The sequence below is a fragment of the Coturnix japonica genome, chromosome 1 (assembly GCF_054131305.1).
Source record: "Coturnix japonica strain WE chromosome 1, WE-NBRP24, whole genome shotgun sequence".
Taxonomy (NCBI): domain Eukaryota; kingdom Metazoa; phylum Chordata; class Aves; order Galliformes; family Phasianidae; genus Coturnix; species Coturnix japonica.
Genome location: NC_140663.1, coordinates 103,753,996 through 103,768,919, shown reverse-complemented (window position 1 = coordinate 103,768,919; position 14,924 = coordinate 103,753,996). Strand labels below are relative to the sequence as shown.

Below are 14,924 nucleotides of genomic sequence, written 5' to 3'. Positions count from 1 at the left end.
AGTAATTTTTTTTCCAGTTTTAGCAGTAATTTCTTCAGCACTTATTACAACTAAGCCAGAAAATCCTCTCTCACACTGCAATATGCATGTATACAGCCAGCTGTATTGACACAGCCATGGTTATGCCTTCTAAGTTTCCTGAGAAAACTTTTAGCATGGAAAGTAGTTGTCATTGTTATTATCTTTAATTTTTGTGATTTGCGACTTCCGAATGAGCACATTAGGTGACATCCACCAACATTCCCAATCAGCAGATCTGCAGGGTCTTACATACTGCGCCTGCTGCCTTTATCATAGAATCATAGAATCACAAGGTTGGAAAGGACCTATAAGATCATCTAGTCCAACCGTCCTCCCTTTACCATGCCTACAGGTATTTATCAATACGTTCAGCTAAAATCCAAACAACCATGGTTGGTTGGTTTGGGTTTTTTTGTTGTTTCAAAAGTCACAGCAAACAGGAGCTCTTCTGTATTTATCCCTATCATCTTTCACGACCCAGACATATAAAATTCGTTACTCACCGTGCTGAGTGTGATTTCCTGTACGTTACAGTTACAAATCATGTAGTATCTGGTCTCCCTCAGGTTTTGCACTTCAGTACTTAGTTTACCTTCTATTACTATTGTTGTTTTGACTACAAAGTTGAGGCCTGGCTTAGGCAGGATGTGACAGTAAGCACATGAACAGGCTTTCTCAGGGAGCAATCCTGTGTGTGATCCCAAGATCATCCAACCTCCTAGACCTGTGTGCTTTATCTTCTGATTTGCAAGCTCCACCAGCCCAAAGGAGACTGTCTTAGTAGCTCATAGCCTGAAATTCAGCCTTTAACACTGTTAGCCTTGTTTGGTTGGGTTTTTTTAGTCACTTTAAGATTTAGCTCCGATGTCTTCAATGAATATGAGAAATACCCTGGGACTGTCTGAAGGAATTAGACAGCAGACTTAACACAGAAGTCTGACACCACTGAGGAATCAACTCATTGTGTGTCATACCTGGAGGATGACGAGCTCAACTCACACATCTCAGGGAATCAATGAATTTTAGTGGTGGCAGACCTGCAGTGTGTTACAACATGCTGCAGCCAGGACCCACTGGGTAGTAATATTCCACCCCTCTATTCTTCATGTTCACTGCTCAAAGTCCTCCTCTGAGTGGCTATTTTACTTCCCTGGCTTTACCTGACCTACAGTCTGCTCCCTCAGCCTGGTCTGCCTAAGAGATTTTCCTAAATTAAAAACAAAATCTCAGAAGATATGAAAGATAATTAATCCCTATAAGCTCACGGTTCTCCGTGGGTATTTTTCTTGGCTAACGATTTCCATTATCTCGAGAAAGCAACGCATTAATAAAACAACAATAAGAAAATGGAGCATATCGGCATTCCAATAAAGAGAAATGAAGACTATTAGAGTTCAACGTATTAAGGAATTGAACATTAGGAGTTTTTCTGAAAAGAAGACATGTAATGTGAGGAGATAAACAAGTTACTCCTACGAGCATGGCCTGAGACAAAGAAGAAAACTCCAGTTTGAGTCCTGCATTTACTTCTGTGCATACAACAAGAAGGCTTTTGCTACTGAATTCAACAGATCCAGCATCTCACAGTGTTTAACTCTCTCTGTGATGCACTGTAAGCGAAATCTACTTTCTCTTCCTCTTACGCTGGTGCTGTTATGGCTGTTTTTAATGCATGTGTCTCTCTGAGAGCTCATCTCGCCTTCAGAGCCTCTGTTGACTTCACAGTTTGAGCTCAGCTATTCTGGCACTGCATTTTCATGAGGCTGCGGTGTGCGTTTGCTGAAGAGAGGTTTGCTGTCAACTAGGTTATGAGGTTTTTTTCCCCTGCAATATTAGTCGAGCCAACAAAAGCTGTCTTCTGCAGCACGGCTCTATCAGCAAGGGAATATGATTATTTTCACACTTGCAGCTGAAATAACTCTGCTGGCAAAACTGCGGCTCAGGTCAAGTCAGAGAAACAGCTGAGGGAAACTGTATGACTGATAATAAATAATACACGCTCTGAAAGCCACTGCAGTTATTTAGTTTGTTGGATTTAACAGGACATAACGGTCCCATGACAGGCTTTTGCTCTTCCTGATAATCCAGTTTCTGTGCAGTGTGCATAACTGTGCTGGGTAGTAACAAGATAGAAACCATTATAATGAGTTAATACAGTTCCGTTTCTACAGTGCACATTTACGATTGCAGCCAGTTCCCTCTAATCTGCCAAAAAAATCTCCCTGTTGTAAGCAACTTTACTACTCCCATCATAAGCCCTATCACAGCAGCCACCCAAGTGTACAAGACAGGCAGTGCTTCTTGAACTCCTTTCCCACAGGCACCCCTGCACAGATTCTGCAGGCACAGGTGGTCCAGAGAGACCAGATACATGTCATCTCCAAGCCAGAAGCCATGCAAAGCTGCTGTCGTGAGGCAAAGCTAATAACCCATGTGAGAACATATTACTCTGGGCCTCAACATGAGCTGAAACATTAGTGTGGCTTCCGGTTGACATAGAATCTGATGAGAGTGCGCTCAAATCTGCTTGTAAAAGACTGCTGGGATGTTTGAATCTCTGGAGAATGGGATGCTCACTGAAGCTTTCTCAACATACTCTCAGCATGCAGAGTTTAATAAAAATTAAGGGATCTGCCAGACATCTGGATGGCCCTTTTCTTATTCTGGGATTATTGCAATATAAGCAGCTGGAATAAATTCTAAGGCAGATGGAGCTATAGATTCTATTACAACCCCCTGTTTTTGAGGCTTTATGATTGTGCACACTTTAGTTGCTTACAGTGACCACATCTGATGTTTGCATAATGCCATTTTCTTTGGAAAGTTTCAGCACTAAGGGTTCAGACTTCCTTGAGAATAAACTCAGGGGATCACATCCTTTAGCCCGTGTAAAAATGCAGTCCTGCCAGCCTTTGTATTGAGTATTCTATTTTCTCCAGGCTGTAGTGAAGGAGTTTGACCTGTTTTGTAAGGTCAATTGGGAAGAGTTTTGCAACATAGTGGAAAATCTGTTGAACTGACCAATAGTAAAAAGAAGTCTTAGATTGGACGTGATGGTAAAGCCTGATGAGAAAACTAACTACAGTCCTTCGAGTCTAACATCATTGGACAAACTTTTGCAGCTTGTCAGGCTGACCAAACTGCATTCGTGCTACCAAAGAGAGAATGCATCAAAGAAAGGATCTGGCTGCATCTTCTGCTCTCCTTGCTTTGGAGTGCAGACTTTGACTAGAACAATGAGAAACAAACTGTCCTCAAGAGAAAAATTGATTTCATCTAATTTCTGTGTTTTAAATCACATAATTGAAGGCTGTAAAAACTATCAAAATTCATTCTAGAAGGCATTCCTGAGAACTTTTCTATACTGAAAAAAAAACAGATGCATGTGTAACGCTATCATGTGATGGCAAACACAGCAATATCGGCAAGGTAGCAAAGTCCCAGGCTGCAGTAAGTGAGGATAAGCCTGAATGCAACAGCCATAGATATAGAAACAAAAGGGGGGAAAAAAGGAAAGAAAAAAAAGAAAAACCAACTGCTTACTCCTGTAAGGCCTCAGGTACACAGGAATCTCCAGTGGGATACCCTGACCTCCAATGTCAGCTCTGAAATGAGGTCTGTGAAGAGGTAGACCCTGGCTTCCCATCACTGATTCCCATAGAAGGCTAAAAATCTAAATGTCTCAACTGCTGAACCATGAGGCAAGCAAAACTCTTGTGATGTATTAAAACATAGCCTGTTAACTTCTAAATTGCACTAACGAAAACTAGCTGAGGATGTGGTCGATTTTAGGAGATTACTTCTACATGTATAAATCTTCTGTCCTGTAGATTTTCAAGAACCATATAGAGATAGCACTGAGTGACATGGTTTAGTGGGCATGGTGAAGATGGGTCAGCAGCTGAACTAGATGACCTTAGTGGTCTCTTCCCCCAGCTGTGGGGTTGGTCACCTCCTGCGACAGCACGGGGAAGGGCCAGAGTTCCCCAGCCCATGGGCCTCTGGTTCTTCCTTGCTGGCGTGACAGCAGCCTTTCATCGCATAACCCAGCACTACCTCATTGCTATAAAGTCCATACAGGACTTTGGAAGTGTCACAAACAACAAGTAAATAGGCTGCTGTGGAAGGGGAGGTGATGTGAGGTGATGAAACGTCAGCACCTTCAGCAGTGGCCATCATCTGCCACCAGCATGTGCATGGGGTTGTAGCTGAACTTGCACTGGTGGGGCAGCACTCCAGTACTGATGAAGACCAGGAAGCCTCCCACCCCCCTAGGGTGAAATCGGAGGGAAGGGTGAAACCTTCCCTGCCTCGACATCTTCTTCCCCACCAGCACTTTACCTTCAAGGCACTGCAGCAGCAGGGGGATCTCAGCAGCCCACGTGGCCCCCACAGTTCTGTGGATCCTGCTATGGAGGTTTTGCATGAGCAGCAAGGCAGCAGCTTGGAGTTCACTGCCTGCAAAAGGGTTCCCTGCCACCAGCTGAGCAAGAGCAAGGAGAAGCAGGGTCACTTCTGTGGCAAGGGCCCCAGCTTCCTACAGGAGGGAAGTCTTGGTGGGCAAGGTGCAGCCAGTAGCTTTGCCCATGTCACTGCAAACCCAGAAAAAGAAAAGTCATCCGCAGGGGTGAGGCAGGTGCCTGCATGCTTGGCCATGCTGCTTCCTCCTTGGGGCTCGTGGGACCAGCTTCTGGAGCATCTACTCATCAACAGGCGTGCCAGCAGTGTCTGGGGAGTCAGCAGTGGGCCTGTGGGGAGAAAGAAATGCTGAGTGAGACGCCAAGATAGGCTGTGCTCTGCCACATACACCTGCAATGTCCCTTCTGGGTGCTAACACGGGTCAGCAGAGCTCACTGGGACAGTTTCTGCTCCTACCTTGAAACACGGAGCTGAGGAAATGGGGATCCAGTTCTTCTGTCTCCCGCACTGTCAGGTCCCCTCTCTCAGCCTGGGCTCAGACACAGCGGGAGACTGGGATCAGCATGACAGTGTACTGGGCTGGCACTACATACAGCAGCAGCAGAGACCACAGGAGCTGTAGGGAACGAGGCAGTTGAGCATGCCTGCATTCCTGCCTCCACTCAGAGATGTAGAGGACTCTGTGAATTTCCCTGAGCCTTGTGTGCTTCAGAGCACACTGGAGGACAGACCTGGGGTGCTGGAATGGGAGGAGGAATATGTGGTGTGAAGGCAAGGAACGGCAGCAGGGCAGATTATGACTTACTTTGGTCACCCCTCTCACAGAGACATCCAGTGACCCCAGGATATCCATACACAGCTCTTGGAGATCTGGGAGAACACTGCTTACTCTCAGTTCTCAGGAGCCTCTCATGGGCTCAGGTGTGGCCCCACTGGTGTTTCTGTGCCAACCTCTGAACATCACGGGTCTTCTAAAGGAAGATGCTGCCCACTGTCCTTACCCTTCTTCCCGTGGTGCGGCTGAACTCACTGAAGATGAGCCCCATCACATCCCAGGCTGAGCAGCTCTGGGCATTAGAACTGAGCAGATCCTTGATGAAAAGCAGAATGGCCCTCCTCACCTGCCAGGAGTCAATTGTGGGTTTGATTTTCCTGCTCAGAAGTCAAAGAGAAGCCACCTGCTCACTGGGGCAGCTCTTTGGGCATGAGCAGAGACAACAAGAGCAAAGAAGCCTTGGCTCTTCAGTTGAGGACTGGGCCTTAGCACCAGGCTGTGAGCTCTCCCTGCACAGCACAGAGGCCTGCCCACTCTCTCCACAGGAGCCATCACAACCAAGTGGTCAGGGCCCCCTCACTTCCCTGGGCACCCCAGCCCTGCCCGAGAACACTCTCCCAAACCATCTCATCTGCATCCTGGTGTCTCTGCACAGACACTGCGCAGCCTCCACAACCTGGGGTAGCTTCTCTGTCATCACAGGCTCTGCATGAGATGCGCAGAAGCGTGTGTGGTCTGAGACACAACCCAAATGGCAAAAGGGATCCCTAAAAGTTCTAACCCATGGTACTGACCATCAAAGTGAGCCAGAGCACCAAGCAGACTCAGGGCTGCCACACATCCAGCCTCCCTCTCACCACCCAGCTGTGCCTGCAGAAACGGGACCATTTCCTCTGGGCAGATCCAGGCTGTGGGGAGGAAATCCCACACTGTGTTAGTAAGCAACTCATGTTCATTCCGGAGGTTTGCAAGAGAGGTTTTGGCCAGGGCACCACCAAGGATCACCAAATCTTCTCTCCTTACCCTGCAGCAGGATGCAGTGGGTCAACTCTGCTCTGTCAGCTTCACTGTGCTGCTTGGTGTCATTAGAGAGCTGTGGGAACAAGGTCCATTTTAGAAAATCACATCAGCACTGAGGATGGAAAAGAAACTGTGCTGCCAGCTCTCGTCTCCCTTGGCACCCTCCGGAAGAGAACATGCCTGGGGGCACACGCACAGCTCTGGAGCAGCCATAGGTATGCAGGAGCTAAGGCTGAGCAGCCATCAGAGGCTCAGAGCTCCACAGTTCTCCTGAAACTTAGCCAAGAGGGAAACTGCTGTGGATGCAAGGATAGGCTCCCCTTACCTGGTAGAACATGACACTGGTGATGGCCAGAAACTTGACCTTGGGGATGACAGATTGAACTCCCTCTAAAGCCTCCAGGAAGACACTGAGGCTTTGCAAGAGACCAGGAGAGGAAGAAAGGGGTGAAGCCACATCTAGCCACTTAGGAGAGGAAAAACTGATTCCCAATGGTTTGTCCACTGGAAGAAGCTCACACACAAATGTTCCGGTTTGTCCCCCTCTCCCTGCAGCACCAAGGGAGTCTCTCTGCTCTCAACCGAGTCTGTTTGGGCATCGTTTGCAGGCATTTCCCTCCCGGCAGCCCTCTTCTCCCCCATCAGATGCAACTGGATGTGGTCCCCCTGACTGTTAGCATGGAGCTCCTCAGGCACTCAGAGCCCAACAGTGGTGGTGGTGGTAGTGAAGCCTCCCAACCCCAGGAGATGGGCCCCAGTGACTCCTGGCTCTCTTCTGGCTCCTGTCTGGGTTGTTCCTTCCTTGACTGAAAGGCTCAGGAAACCTCAAACCTCCCTTGTACACTATTCTATCTTTCTCCAACGGCTCCCCTCCTCCTCCCTGCAACCCCTGGCCCCTCATGGCCCCACTTCCATGCTGAACCCTGCGCATCTCACCTTGTTCCCCCTGCAGGTATCTTGGACCTCCTGATACAGGTGCACAAACTGGAGGAGCTGCTTGCAGACATGCTCTTGAGGCAGCTCCTCTTGCAGGAGGACAGCCATCATGGCAGCCACAGCCCCGAGGACAGCCTGTTTGTCCTGGAGAGGGATGGCAGAGACTGAAGGTCTGCCCTCCCAACAGAGAGGGCTTTCTCTTTCCATTCCCCTTCCCCATTCCCCCATGCCCAGCAGGAGATGGGCTCGCTCTGGAGGGCAGGGAGGTATTCCTGACACCCTCATCCCCAGCTCTCCCTGCCACAATGCTGTGACATGCAGCTGGTCCCTGGCAGGGAGATCCAGCCCCAAGCACAGAGCCAGTTCAGGGCCCTTTGCAGAGCCAGCCCACTCCTTCTCATCTCCCCTCTGCTCTCAGCCTGCTGGGCACAGACAGAGCAGCCAACATGGATGTCCTCACTGCCATCCTGGGCTGGGAATGCAGCAGTGCTCACCTTTTCTCCTTGCAGTCCTGCCAGTTCCTCAGCACAGAGCAGAAGAGCTGGTAAAGACTCTTGTAGATGTGTTCTTTCTCCATGGCAGGCCAAGAGCATCATTTTCTAGAGCACAAGTGAACCTTGACTCCTTTCAACCAGAGTTTCACAACTGAAAAAAATAAACAAAAAAAAAGAATGATTATTTTTTAAAAAAATCAAGAGTAAAAGGAGTCCCTGAGACTCTGCAGCAGGGTGAGATGGAAGGGCTGTCCCAACCCCCCCTGCTCTGGTGCTGGCACTCACCAGCACAAACGATGCGCAGGGCCCGGCCGCTCTTCACCTGGCCCATCACACTGCGCAGGCCGGCCAGCGTCAGCCACGTGAAGGGGATGCACTGTGGAGCTGCAGAGAGGAAGGAGAGGTCCAGGGTCAGAGCCTCAGCAGTGAGGGAGGAGCAGCTGCAGCCTTGCAGCCCCCAGCTCAATGCAGATCACGCACAGAGGGAAAAGACCCCTTTCCCCAGTTATCATTGATGTCAGGAGGCTGAGGGCACTCTACCATAGCTACTGAACAGTTTGCTCAGGGTGATGAGCACAAAGTCCTTGGACGTCTCCGCTGTGGCCTTCAGGTGTCCCTGGAGCTCGGCCATCACCAAGCTGAAATGTGTCCGGGCCAGAGCCACCAGGACGTTGCTGGCAGCCATCCTCACGCTGTCTGTCACGCCCTGAAAAAGAGTCACTGGTGACACACAGCACACGAGGCTGCCTGAAGCCTCCCCTTGGAAGGGCTAAGCCACCACCGTCCGCCAGCAGAACACCAGTGTGGGCAGGCGGCTCCCTTTGCCTTTGGGAGTGACCCCTCACCTGGGCTGCTGTCAGGTCCTGGGACACCTCTGCCAGCAGCCGGTTCACCACTCCGCATGGCGGGTGGCCGTCATCTTCCCACAGGACGCTCTCCAGCTCACAGTACGCCTGCACTCGGTCACCCTGGAGACAGGGATCAGGCATGTTTTGCTTTGCCCTTGTTCCCGGGGAGCCGCCCACTGCTACCCATAACTGTGCCAATGAGCTTCTGGGGCCTGGCACCCATGGGACCGTGGCAAGGACTGATGGTTGGATGTCCCCAGCTCACCTCCTGGTCTTGCAGGCGCTGCAGCAGCAAAGTCACGGCACAGGCAGAGACAGGGCTTGCCTCCCTGCCTCTGGCCTCGCGACGTGTACATCTGGGCATGCAGCCCACACAGGCAAAGAGACCTGGAAGGAAAAAGCAGAGCTGCTGGTGTTGCTTGGAGCCAGGGCTGAGCATCCAGGCAGCTCTGGGAGGAACCCCATGGCGTGGGGTGAGCTGCACTGGTACGTGTGTGGTCAGCAGGGAGATGAGAGAGAGCCTTCCTGTTGCTGGGGTAATGGGGAAACCACGGTTGGCAGATGCACTCAGCAGAGCAAGGACAGTGCTGCTGGCACATCCTAAACAGACACTGATGGCACACACGTGCTTGGGCAGCGTCATGATGTCCAGAGAGGTGGAGGGACCTCAACTCAAAGGGCTCTCAGCCGCTCCATCACTGCAGGATATCTCCAGATAGACACAGTGCTCTCTCTGGGTCCTCTTCCAACAGGTCCCACAAGAGACTGGGCCACCGCTCCCACTTCTTTATACCACAGGGGTACAAAGACAACAACTATGACATCACACCAAGGAGTGTCACTTCATAGAGAATTATGTGCCCTGGGCTGTGTCCTATGATTCTGCAATGATCATATTTTACAATCAGCTCATGTGTCCATGGAACTGCCCCCTAGAATTAAGTCTCAAAGTCAGAAAGAATTGTTCTTTTGATATTATTAGATAAGTGTTTTTCCAAGTGCCTTCAATCTGCAGATTTCTAAGAACACTCTGAGATCAATTCTGTGCCTAAGTTTGATTTCTAAACATTTTTAGAACAAATACATGCAGGACAACACAGAAAATAATAGCTGTTATGTAATGCATACATGTAAATCCAATTAAAAATAACTTTCTGTGCTGGTATCTGTTTGTATAAAGGCTAAAGACAGGTTAGAAGAAACAGATCAGTTTGTTTATATTCACTGTGTGGCACAAAGTAAATCCAGGATGATATATCTAAATATTTTAATGTCTTCCATTGCAATAACTTCAGAAGTCACCTGTAACACAAACACATTTTATTTCTGAATAATACGAATATTAAGCTGATATCAGTCTCAGCTTTAAGTTAGTTTTCAGAAGTCATGATTTGTGTGACTCAAACTGAGACCATTAGCCAAATGCAGCTGTGGTATAAACTTATAAAGATGAATTCTAATATTTTTTATCTTAAACATTTAGTACAAATGCTCTCATGAAGATCTCATATTTGGAAAGACTCCAATGTCGGAATAAGTGTATTGCCTTTAGATCACTATCCGATTGCAAAATAAATCACTTCCTATTTACATGTTTTCCATCTTGCATTTAATAATCAGCATGTTTGATTACTCGAGGGAAAGCAATAACGCAAAGCAGTAACAGGAACTATTTTTAACTGGAAAATTGAATTCGAAATCGTGGAATGAAATTTATCTTTACAATATCTGCTTAATGGAGATTCTACATATACCACTTCAGAAAGTCAAATTGGAATTTGTCCTTATGTGTTGCATTATTGCTGACAAGTAGGACACAGTGTAATAAAACTGCGACTACGGAAACATTCAAATGTCTGTTTACTTCTCTTGATTGAGACTTATTATGAAATTCTAAAAATAAAGGCTGGTGGAGACTATTGATTATGCAGAATATAAACTCTGATTTCAGAACCATAGAAAGGTGTGTTAGAAAAAAATATGCAGTAGGATAAAATATTATCTTCATTTTGACAGGTGACAGGATGAGGGGAAACGGCCTCAGGTTGCGCCAGGGCAAGTTTAAGTTGGATATCAGGAACAACTTCTTTACAGAAAGGGTTGTGAAGCACTGGAATAGGCTCCCCAGGGAGGTGGTTGAGTCACCAGCCCTGGATGTGTTTAAGAGCCGTTTGGATGTTGTGCTCAGGGACATGATTTAGCTGGGGGTTGTTAGTTACGGTAGTACGGTTAGGTTGTGGTTGGACTCCATGATCTTTTCCAACCTGAGCTATTGTGGGAATACAAGAAAAGCTGTTCAGAGCAGCAGCTGTGGAACAAGATAAACAGCATGGGAACCAAGGACACCTCTGCAAGGAGAAGAAGAGTCTCACAGCTCTGATTGGATATGTGCCTGCATGGACAGTTGAAAAGTGTTTTGTAGAATGCTTTGTTGACATGTAAGGTGTTTGGGAAAGTTGTAAGGGCGGATGGGAAAGTTAGAAAATAACAACTTGTGAAGGTATATAAGGGATGTGAGAACTTGTAGTAAACGATTTGGATCGTTCACATCTGAGTCCGTGCCGAGTCGCTGCAAATGGCGCCCACCACGTGGAGCAAATCAACCCGCGGCTGAGCGAGCCCGGTCCGGCAGCGTCGCCCGACTGAACTTCGGAGAGACTGTTTCGCGCGCACCCGCACCGTTCTGCAGGACAGAAGGTGAGCAGTCGGGAACTATGGGGAGCTCACTACCGAAGGAGCAGAAAGTAAATCTCGAAGTATTGCGGTCAGTGTTACCGTATCAGGATAAGACTGTGTCTACTAAAGCATTAGCTACTCTTCTTAAATGGATAAGCAAAAATGTCCCTGAATTTCCAAAAACTGAGTTCTCTCTCGATGGAGAACTTTGGGACAAAATCGGCTCAAAACTCTACGAGGCTTCTCTCGCTAAAGACAGAACGGCTGCTAAGCTGTTGGCCGTTTGGAGCCGGATAATGGAAGGGATTAAGCAATCACGACGGGAAAGAATTTATTCCGACCATTCCCTGCCGCCCTCCGTCCCAACCCCGCCGCTGCCTCTCGCTGCGGGAAGCGGCCCGTGCCCGGATCCGACTGGCGGCTCCGACCCCTCCCCGATTCGGGGAGACGAGGGGCCGCGGCCGCGCCCCATCGCGCTCCCGCCGTTCGCTCCTCCCCCGACGTTCGCCGCGTTGCCGCCCTCTACGGCGCCCCCGCCCTTCGCTCCGCCTACGACGCTCGTCGCGCCGCTTCTGCCCTCCTCCCCCCCCACGTCATGCGCTGCTGCCTCTGTGCAGCCGGCGTGTAACGTGGTTAAAGACACGGACGGATCGAAACCAGGGGATCGTTGTGACCCCGGTCCAGAAGATCCAGAAAGAGAATCGGACGCATTTCCTCCTGATGATACTTTGAAGGAAGCAGGAATGACAAATTTCCCTACAGCGTACTGTGATGTCTTAGAGCAATGCAAAAAAGAAACAATATTAAGGGGTGATGCTGACACGTTGCAGACCTTTCCTAATCAGGTCCCCCGTTTGGAATCTCTGCCTTATGAGGCAGTGAAGGAGCTAAGAGAGTCAGTGAGAACATTCGGAGTTCAGTCAGCCTTTACATACAATCTTTTGGTTACAAACAGTGACAGTTACGCTATGACCCCTCACGATCGGAGAACTGTGTTAAGAATGATCCTCTCTCCTATGCAATACACCGTGTTTATGACTGAATATCAGCTACATAATTTGACTGATAGCTCTTTGCCTCAGACTCGGACAAATCCATGTGGCACAGCACCTCTTCAACTGTGTCAGACAGATGTCACTCACGTTCCTGAATTTGGCCGTCTAAAATATGCACATGTAACAATAGATACTCATTCTTCTTACGTATTTTCCACAGCACATACAGGTGAATGCAGTCTCAAGATTTAGAGTTTAAGGCATTAGCTAGGATGTTGTGTGCTTCTTCTATTTTAGTAATAGATCAGATGTGTATTAAACAGGATTTGATCTAATCAATGCTAGAGTCTACAGGAATAGCTCTTTTAATGTTTTAGTACTGTTTGGTTATGATGTTATTAGCCTATTAATTAGCTTTTCTTAATTTGCAAAGACAAAACCTGGAAAGGAATCCCAGGCAAAGAGATGACCCTGTATCATAGAACGGATACCTCTTTTACATCCAATTAATTGGGATCTGAAAATATAACCATGCATCATTTTAGACAAAAGTGCACGCTAATAGAACTAAATTTGATGGTTTATTCTGTTTTCCAAGCAGGTGTTCCACTTGGGCTCTATATCACGCACTGGCCATGCGGATGTGGTGTACAACTGGAAGAAATCCTTCAGACCCTGAATGCAGGAGAGAATCTGTGATGGGTGAGAGAGGAAATGTGCACCTTGAAGCAGGGGACGCCCTGCTGGCACTACCTGTCACATCCACCACCAACATGGCTTGCTGTTTCTCAAGGGTCAATAAGTATTAATGCCCCTAGTGATACTCTAGTACATTTGTCCTCTAAAATTGGTTCTATTTGACATGATATTCCATTAAATTGTGCGATCATTAATCAATTATTAGCCCGGATAACTCAGTTGGTAGAGCATGGTTATGAACATCTTAAAAGCATTTACTGCACAAATTTTAGTGGTCATTAAAAATCAATATATCAGAGTATATAAAAATTGAAGACTTTTCCTGATCAGTTACAGATTAACACAATGGGACCCTCATGGATTTATTTTCAGGTTGCAGAAACTTAGGTTGCAGTACAAACATGTTTGTTCTTTTTAGTGGGTTTAACAGTAATGTTGTTATGTTGTATTTGACTTGTCTCTTTTTTCACTTTTAGAGTATTGTCAATCGAGGCCTTGATTGAGTTATAATGATTATGTTATTAATATAATTAGTGTTATTATTTTATAGTATGGTAGTAGCTTGTCAATAAACAAAAAAGGGGGAATTGTGGGAATACAAGAAAAGCTGTTCAGAGCAGCAGCTGTGGAGCAAGATAAACAGCATGAGAACCAAGGACACCTCTGCAAGGACAAGAGTCTCACAACTCTGATTGGATATGTGCCTGCATGGACAGTTGAAAAGTGTTTTGTAGAATGCTTTGTTGACATGTAAGGTGTTTGGGAAAGTTGTAAGGGCGGATGGGAAAGTTAGAAAATAACAACTTGTGAAGGTATATAAGGGATGTGAGAACTTGTAATAAACGATTTGGATCGTTCACATCTGAGTCCGTGCCGAGTCGCTGCAAGCTATTATATGATTCTATGACTCAGTGATTCTGTACAGTGAATTTGGTAAAATTACAATAAACAGGAAGAAAAACACTTCTTGTCTCCTTAGCTTCTAAGTTCAGATACAGTATCCGACTGTACAGCAATATATAAAATGTGAAATCTTCCTTTATGTAGTAAAAATATTGTGATTTTTTTTCCCAAGTGCTTAGGATCAAATACTTTCTCTAACATGTTGTAAGTGCATGACACTGCTTTCCTCTTTGTTGGAAAAATCTGACATTTTGCTAGCCCTAAGTTTGAAAGGGCCACTCATTTCCCAGGTGAAATGTAACAGCTGACAGTAATATATACTACCAGAGGGCTGGGAGGCAAAAGAAAACCTTCTTTCACAAAACTGACTGTGTATGTTTATGAAAATTTGTTTGACTTGGCACTGCAATAGAAAAGTGGCTACAGTAAACCCACCAGATTTGCACCAAGGATAGGGCATGTCACAGTAAAGGGCTAGGAAAGCACAGCTGTCTGTTTTGAAGGCTGCAAATGAAAATAAGCTAAGTTCACAAAGTCAGTTTCTGGGTGGAGGCTACCGAAAGCAGAAAGCCTCTACTACAGAGTGTAACATGCTGCTCACAGGAGCTGTTGATAAAGTTGACTGGCTATCTAATTCATCAGGACCATACATGGCAACAGCTAATTAAAGACATGTAATGTTACATGGCTTTATCATGTATCTCCGTGGCCATTTTTCTCTTCACTGAAAGATGCAGTGACATTAAAGATTGATGAGGTTGCCTTCCGGAGATACCTGACACCCTCCTTCTGCAGCATTTATTTGGTACAAAAGCTCTTCACAGACAAGACACTCAGAATTTAGTTTTACCAATCAGATCTAGTTCAGAATTCTATTTAATAAAGCAGAGTGCTAGTAAGATTTAAGTGAAGAGATTCTTACAGCCAAGAGACTTCAGTACACCAAGGACAAAGAAGATAAAGCCATAAGGATCCTCTAGACTCTCCCAACCAATAGAAATACATCTGTTGCCATAAATGGGTGATGACAGGTGAAAAGGATTAGAAATAAGGAAACAAAAAGCTATTAAAAGGAGACATTGGAATAATAATTATGTTCAGTGTGAACCATCTGCTTTGCCTTTTCTTAGCAGAAGAA

At 46.8% G+C, this 14,924-nt stretch overlaps 2 protein-coding genes across 2 annotated transcripts; one reads left to right on the top strand and one right to left on the bottom strand.

The window, feature by feature from the left end:
• Nucleotides 1–7,545: 7,545 nt before the first annotated feature.
• Nucleotides 7,546–8,676, bottom strand: LOC146762630 (maestro heat-like repeat-containing protein family member 2A). The gene is made up of 2 exons (XM_085549382.1): nucleotides 8,511–8,676; nucleotides 7,546–8,371 (listed from the first exon to the last, which is right to left on the bottom strand). Exons 1-2 carry the CDS (start codon nucleotides 8,652–8,654, stop codon nucleotides 8,183–8,185), a joined length of 333 nt encoding a protein of 110 aa, XP_085405508.1. The 5' UTR covers nucleotides 8,655–8,676; the 3' UTR covers nucleotides 7,546–8,182.
• LOC146762629 (uncharacterized) lies at nucleotides 8,549–13,742 on the top strand. Its single transcript, XM_085549374.1, has 2 exons — nucleotides 8,549–12,413; nucleotides 12,786–13,742. Exons 1-2 carry the CDS (start codon nucleotides 11,228–11,230, stop codon nucleotides 12,881–12,883), a joined length of 1,284 nt encoding a protein of 427 aa, XP_085405500.1. The 5' UTR covers nucleotides 8,549–11,227; the 3' UTR covers nucleotides 12,884–13,742.
• Nucleotides 13,743–14,924: the final 1,182 nt, after the last annotated feature.

What these genes read in the sequence shown, in the direction of transcription:
- LOC146762630 (XM_085549382.1), bottom strand. Translation starts at nt 8,654, where the DNA reads ATGCCTGATCCCTGTCTCCAGGGTGACCGAGTGCAGGCGTACTGTGAG. An exon ending in AGGACCTGACAGCAGCCCAG is followed by an intron (nt 8,372 to 8,510) that starts GTGAGGGGTCAC and finishes ACTCTTTTTCAG; the next exon opens with GGCGTGACAGACAGCGTGAG.
- LOC146762629 (XM_085549374.1), top strand. Translation starts at nt 11,228, where the DNA reads ATGGGGAGCTCACTACCGAAGGAGCAGAAAGTAAATCTCGAAGTATTG. An exon ending in ATTTTCCACAGCACATACAG is followed by an intron (nt 12,414 to 12,785) that starts GTGAATGCAGTC and finishes TTTTCCAAGCAG; the next exon opens with GTGTTCCACTTGGGCTCTAT.